Source organism: Herpailurus yagouaroundi, unplaced genomic scaffold, assembly GCF_014898765.1.
Source record: "Herpailurus yagouaroundi ecotype Mexico unplaced genomic scaffold, PumYag 146422, whole genome shotgun sequence".
In the NCBI taxonomy this organism is placed as follows: domain Eukaryota; kingdom Metazoa; phylum Chordata; class Mammalia; order Carnivora; family Felidae; genus Herpailurus; species Herpailurus yagouaroundi.
The window spans coordinates 1-7,331 of NW_024422490.1; the positions used below are offsets into that span (position 1 = coordinate 1).

At 45.5% G+C, this 7,331-nt stretch overlaps 1 protein-coding gene across 1 annotated transcript; it reads right to left on the minus strand.

The window, feature by feature from the left end:
* Positions 1 to 58: 58 nt before the first annotated feature.
* LOC121026599 (carbonyl reductase [NADPH] 3-like) lies at positions 59 to 694 on the minus strand. The gene has a single exon (XM_040469403.1). It carries the CDS (start codon positions 534 to 536, stop codon positions 207 to 209), a length of 330 nt encoding a protein of 109 aa, XP_040325337.1. The 5' UTR covers positions 537 to 694; the 3' UTR covers positions 59 to 206.
* Between the last annotated feature and the right edge of the window lie 6,637 nt (positions 695 to 7,331).

The following is a 7,331-nucleotide window of genomic DNA, read 5'->3' on the forward strand; positions in this document are numbered from 1 at the left end:
AAACCTGGGTGAGGTCCCTGAGAATCTGATCCATGCCAGTGTGAAGGCCCTCTGGCTGGAAATGCTTGCAACTGCTGGAGGGTCCTGCTCTCCCTGTGTCTCCAGTCCATCTTCTTCCCTAGGGAGGCTGTTCTAGATCCCCTCAGAGCTCTGGACCCCAGAGCAGCGGTTTAGACACCAGCCCCAAACCCACCCTGGCTGGTCCCCTAAGGGAGGTCTCCTGGCCTAAGAGTTCCCACATTCTTACTATCAAAGGCGATGCCCGCGTTGTTGACCAGCACGTCCAATCCCCCGTACTCCTCGCGCAGGAAGTCGCGCATGGCGCGGATGCTCTGCAGGTCGTCGATGTCCAGCAGGTGGAAGCGGGGGCTCAATCCTTCGGCCTGGAGCCGCTGCACTGCCGCCCGTCCCCGCGCCTCATCCCGTGCCGTAAGCACCACATCCCCGAAGAACTGCCGGCACAGGTCGCGCACGATGGCGAAGCCGATGCCCTTATTGGCCCCGGTCACCAGCGCTACGCGGATGTGTGACGACATGACTGTGTGGATTGCTAGGGAGGCCCTGTGTGTGGAGCCGATGATGCTATGGGCCACACCGAGGGCTAGTGGTGCGGAGGCCTGGCCACAGTCAGAGATGCCGGTAGAACTGTGTTCTTGGATCCAGCGCTGTGACTCCTAGAGCCGAAGCCCCACCCCTGTCCTTCCATGAGAGGAGGGGCCAGAGGGCCAGAAGTTTTCCTGAGGGCGCTGTGTCAAATCCGTACTTCATGGGGCTGCACCTTGAGCCCAACCAGGACTGTGTCCTCTTAGGATGCTACCTGTGAGCCAAGCGATGGTTTGAGGTCAACTGATGTGCTCCCCAAACTAAGGTGGTTGGCCCTGGGGTTAATAGGGGGCTAGTGATTCATGGTAGGCGAGTCAAAATTATTTTCGGAAACCCTCAAAAGTAAAAAAGGAGTACAGATATTGTCTTGGGAATGTGTCCTTCCTCTGCAGAATGGGAAAGGTTGCTTTCTTCCAAGATGCAGTGAAGTTGCTTGCACAGGGGAACTGCCTCTGAGGACACAGTCCCTTTACTTTTTTCGGAGAATCTCAATAGTGAGGAACAGAGAATTAGGTCCTGTGCTGTGATGGGGGTGTGGACAGGGCTCCTCCCTCTGTGTGATTTTCAGTGGGTCCTGGGTGGGAGGGAATGTTTATGAAGCTCACTGCGGCCAACAAATTGTTTGGAATGTTTGATTTAATGGTTACATTAGCCCCTTTTTCCTGAAATCCCTACTTTTTGGTTCTGTTTAAGGTTACAGTTAATGTGTTATATATAAATAGGTGTTATTTTCAAAGTATCAAGGGGCTCTGTGGTGGGAAGCCATTGGCCCCAGTCAAGGTGAGTTTCTTTATCGGCTGTCCCTCTAGCCTTACTGGGCAAGAAATCACTTGAGGAACAGGATCCTCAGCATAAAATTTTTTTTTTTTTTTAAAGATTTTTTTTTTTTCAACGTTTATTTATTTTTGGGACAGAGAGAGACAGAGCATGAACGGGGGAGGGGCAGAGAGAGAGGGAGACACAGAATCGGAAACAGGCTCCAGGCTCTGAGCCATCAGCCCAGAGCCTGACACGGGGCTCGAACTCACGGACCGCGAGATCGTGACCTGGCTGAAGCCGGACGCTTAACCGACTGCGCCACCCAGGCGCCCCTCAGCATAAAATATTTGAGGACCCTGAGTAGTGAGAAGAACCATTAGGCTGGAAGCTGCATGAACTTGGTCTACATCAGGCTGTGCATGGGACCTTGAGATCTGTTTTTCCTTCATGTTCTTGATGGGGACAATATACAAAATGCCTAGCACATCAAATGTAGTAATGTCCATACACCCCACCTTTCTAGAACTATAATATGTCAGAGTGTGGGTGTGTGAGGGAGGTGCCTTTACTGTGGTAATTCTCCCCTGCCAGCTGATTCCTCTAGTGATTTTCCAGACTATTGGACATTGAAAAGCAGTACCTCAAATCAAGGTTGATAACACCTTCTTTAAGGTTTACATAGTGTGTGTGCCTTAACAAGACTGTTTTGCTGCTAGAACTTTTATAACTACTGTATGATGAACAAGAGTGTTCAGATTTCACAGGTGTGCTTGATTCCTCAGAATGGTCATTCCATAATATATTTTGGAAATAAATGCATATTATAATTTAATGAGAAAAAAGAAGAATAGCAGCTAATGAGCATTAAAGAGAATATTTTCCAAAATCAGGAAGAGGAATTCTGGGGGAATGAGAGGGAAAAGACATGGAATGTGGGAAGGGGTTTCCATGGCCCTGACATTGATTGATGGGTTAAGATAGGGGGTGGGCTCCTGGTCGCTGTAGATTCTTATATCTTCTGTGGCTAGATTATTTCAGAAACACTGTTTTTACAGAAAGCATTAAAAAGTAAGGAGAAGTTGGGCACCTGGGTGGCTCAGTCGGTTAAATGTCCAAATCTTGATTTCGGTTCAGGTCACGATCTCATGATTCATCAGTTTCAGCTCCACATTAGATCTGGGCTGACATTGCAAAACTTGCTTGGGATTCTATCTCCCTCTCTCTGCCCTTCCCTTGCTCTCTCTCTCTCTCTCTCTCTCTCTCAAAATAAATAAAAAAGTAAGAATAAATTTCTTTTAAAAAGAAAGAAATTTACATTTTTTTTACATTAAAAAAAGGGGTTTTTTTTTTACATTTTTTTAAAAAAAGTAAGAAGAAGAAATCCACATCTATTATCCTTTGGTATCCTATCCATAAGGTCATCCTACTCTGATATTCTCCTTCCAAGGTAAACAACAAGGTAAACATTGACTTTTTGGATGTGTTCTGCCCCCACAGAGATCTGGTGCAAAACATTCAAGATGTTTTTTGTATCTAAGGTTCTGAAGTATGGGGGAGGATGGACAGTATTTCCTTTGACTGCCCTAGCTAGGACTTCTCCCAGATAGTCTCCCCGAAGAGGGTAATGTCCTGATAACATGAACCACTGTGGCTGCCATCCCCCCAAATAATGGAAGAACTCTGCTATTTCCAAAGGCAAGAAAACCCTGCTCTTATGCTGAGAATATAGCTTGCATTTCCATGTCCCTGAGTCTAGTTTTCCTGAGGCAAGATCAATATTTGATTAGAGCCTGCCTTAGCAAATGCAGAAGAACACTCATTCCTCATTCAGGTCCACGACCAAATACACAGCAGGCGATGACACTATTCAGTAAGTGAGAAAACAATCAGCCAGAAGTGATTTTTGCCTTCTAAGGGGGATATGTGTAGGATGTGTGGTGATGGCACAAAGAACTTGTCCCACATCAATGTTGTGGTGAGTAAAGGAGTCAGGGGAGATTTGAGAGCTGCCCTTTGTTTGAGGTGAACTCAGTGAACTCAGTACTGGTACAAATAGTAGAACTTTTTCAGACAGGACAGGGAAAGGGGGCAGAACTGAGAGTAAGATGTACCTGCATGTGCTCAATTCCAATCCACCAATCTTTATCTTTTGTGGAAAATCAGTAATGGGAAACCTCACTAAATGCAGTCAGGAAGCCGGCAGTGGGAGCAACTCATGCCCTACCACTCCCAGTCAACTGCAGTCCCAACAAGAAGAGAGAGAGACTTGATCAAGGGAGTTGCCCTTGCACATGAACACAACTGTACTACTCCAGACAGAGTAAAATATGCTTGTTTTAAGTCCCTGGAGCAACAGCCCAGCCAATGGAAAGCACTACACTTCTAAGTCCCAGTTTACTCCATTGGACTTTTAATTTAAAACAGCCCTCCCAACTTACCCCTTTTCTCCTTAAAAATGTACCTGTCCTTTGTTCCCTGGACTTGCCTATAGTTTTGCCACAGCTTGGTTTTCCCAGATTGTAATTCTCTTTATTCCCGAAGAAACCCAACTTTGCTGGTGAAATAACTGGCAGGTTACATTTTTACAACTAACATTCCTTGGTGACACATGTAGGGATCCAAGGAAGATCCCCAAGGCCTCTTACTCTGGTGGGCAAGCAGGTGTGGTATCCATGGAGGTGTTTGGGTTCACTGCTTTCTCACCAACCATAGGGTTTGAGGGTAAGCTTTTCTCCTGGACTTCCAGCTCCATGCTTTTTGTCTGTGATTTCTTTCTTTCTTTTTTTAGATCTCTGAGAGTATTCATTTGGCCTTTGATTCCTTCTCAGAATCAAACTGTTCCTAACGGAACTCCTTTCTCGTTTGGTCTAATTCCTTTTGGGATTGGACTGCTCCTGTTGGAAAAGTACCAGTTTGAACTGCATTGGTCTTTGGTCCTATTCTGCTTTGGGATTGAACTGTTCCTGTTGGAATGGTACCATTTGGGGCTGCATAGGCCTTCTGTCTAAATTCTTTTCGGGATTGGACTGTTGCAGTTAGAACTGTGCCAGTTGTAAATGCACTAGCCTTGGGTCCAAGTTCTGTTTGGTACTGGACTATTCCTCTTGGAACCTGCTGGCCTCTGGTCTGAGTCATTCTGGAACTAGGTTGTTCCCGGAAAACTGCTAAAGAAAATGGGATCCCCTGCAAGAAAACGCTTCGTGACACCCCTCCCCTTTGGGACTATGGCTCATTTTATGTTTAAAATCTATGGTTGTTCTGTAGGCACATTCCTAACTAAATGGACCACCTTAAACAAAAGCATTTCAGGACTTGTTAACCTTAAAAGTAAAACTGCCAGTTAATTTACCAGGAACAGATGCATACATTCAAGAGTGAAGAGAACTGCAAGTCAGGAAAATCAAGCTGCAGAAAACCTGGAGACAAGTCCAGGGAACAAAGGACAGGTATGCTTTTTTAAGAAGGAAGGGGGAAGTTGGGAAGGCTTTCATAAATTAAAAGTCCCTTGGCATAAACTGGGTGTCTGAAGTGCAGTGGCTTTTCAGTGGCTGAGTGTTGCCTGGGGGGAAAAGGAAAGTGTCTCTATTTCTGGCTGGTATAGTAGAGTAGTATCCATGGGCAAGGTCAAATCCTTCTAAGGTCAAGTTCGTCTCTTCTTGTTGAGTCTGCAGTTGAGCCTGCAATTGAGTAGGAGTGGTAGGGCATGAGACCTTTCCCTGCAGACACCTCCTGATTCCATTTTTAGTGAGGTTTTTTGTTACAAACTTTCAGAAACTTCAGTGGCCATAATGGGGGACTTTCAATATCTCCAAACTTGGTTTACTCCAAATTAAGTTAAAAAACTGTTTCTTCTTGAAAGAAGATAAAATCAAAACAAAAAAAGAATGAGATGTCTATTTTAAATGGTACCTTGGGGCACCTGGGTGGCTCAGTCGGTTAAGCGTCCAGCTTCGGCTCAGGTCATGATCTTGCGGTTAGTGAGTTCGAGCCCCGCATTGGGCTCTGTGCAGACAGCTCGGAGCCTGGAGTCTGCTTTGGATTCTGTGTCTCCTCCCCTCTCTCTGCCCCTCCCCTGCTCATGCTCTGTCTCTCTCTGTCTCTCAAGAATAAATAATCTTAAAAAAAAATTTTTAATGGTAACTTGACTCTTGCAGATGTGTTTGGATTCTGTTTGCCCCTTTGGAAAGTACTGTTTCTAAATTCATTGAGGCACACAATTGAAAGAGGCAAAATGATGGGGCACCTGGGTGGCTCAATCGGTTAAGCATCCGACTCTTGGTTTTGGCTCAGGTCACGATCTCACCGTTGGGAGGTCAAGCCCAGAGTCAGGCTCTGTGCCGACAGTGTGGAGCCAGCTTGGGATTCTCTCTCTGACCGCCCCCCCCCCAAATATATAAATAAACTTAAAACATTTTTTGGCTTCTGAGGCCTCTTTCCCTCATCTCTACCTTCTTCGTTTACAGACAGGAGGCAGCCATCTTCCTCTGTCTCTGCACCTTCCTCTTTCTCTGGGCCCTCTCATTCTGATCCTTTTGCTGAACTTTCCTTTTCACTTGAAACTCCTTCTGCTTCCTCCTCTCCTGAACCTACTCAAACCTGCCCCTTTCAAGTTAAGTCTTCTAAAGATCTAAATAGACCCCACATTTCTTATATTCCCTGGACTAAGGCTGAATTCAGAGTCAAAGAGTTTCCTAAAGTCACTGAGAACACCCATAGGTTTGCTGAAGAATTTAACGTAATTAGCCAAACGTTACCAACAGGTTTCTCAATTGGTCACATGCTTGTTGGTGAGGGCCAGGCAAAACATTGGATGAAACTAGCTCAGCAGGAACATCTTGAACAGGATATAAAGAACAAACCCTGAACTTCTGCTATGATACTCGCTGGAAATGTCCACTGAGCAAGGACAGTGGCTCTTCCTAAGCCCATTGATTGCAACAAAATTCAGGGTTGTATACAAAGGCATGATGAATCTGTTCATAATAATTGCAGTCAACTCAAAAATGTCTTTAAAGAAAACTTCTGGTCTTCCTTTAGATGTGAGTCCACCTGGGTAGCATTTCAGTCTATGTTTCTTACTGGGCTGATTTGGGATCTTTCCCTTTTAGTCAAAAGGACCAGGATAGCATGGGAAACTATGGCCACTCCAGATTTAACAGACCTGGAAAACCAGCTTGGGGTCACCCTAGATGAATCACCTATAGGAAGGACCTACTGAAATTTTTAATGTGCAGCCAATGAAGGCCCCAAAACAGAACCGGAAGTGTAATTTCTGCTACTGTTGCAAGGTATCAGGACTTTGGGAAAGAGACTGTAACACATGGAAGCACTTCATGCACCTTAGCCCACTAGCCAACTTTTCCCATGTCCTCCTGATTCCCAGTGGTGGGGCTCTGAGGAACTATAAGGGCTCTTCCCAATCTTCCCTCTTCATCAGCTTGGGCAAAGCATCTCCAGATTGGGAATGAATCTCTCTCTATCCTTATTGGCACAGGATCTACACTCTCATTGCTTAACCCCGCTGCTATAAAGCAGCTCCACTGCCTCGAGTACTAAAACAATTGAAATAGAGGGATCTCTAATAAACTTTAACAGGTTCCTGTCTCTGAACCTTTTCCTTTGCGTCTCACCCCTTGCACAGATACACACCCTTTTCTTCTTAGTTCCCCTGCCCCTATCCATTTCTTGCACTCAGTTTTGTTGGAAACGTATACCAGAATTACTCCCAGAAAAGGGAAGGGATTCTAGAATTTGACAGTCATAACCAAAATCACTAACAAGGGAAAATAAGTGACCCTTGGGCACCTTTCCTATGCGGGTTCTCTGAGGGCACTATAGCTGAGTCTGAGGGTGCTGTTAATCTATTCCTATTGGATCAGCTATCATCCTCTTATGGGTAAAACCATCAACCCATATGGGCAGAATCCACAGTGTACATCCCATCAAGATTCACATAGGTCCCTCAAAAC

Coding starts and splice junctions, on each gene's coding strand:
- LOC121026599 (XM_040469403.1), bottom strand. CDS start 536: ATGTCGTCACACATCCGCGTAGCGCTGGTGACCGGGGCCAATAAGGGC.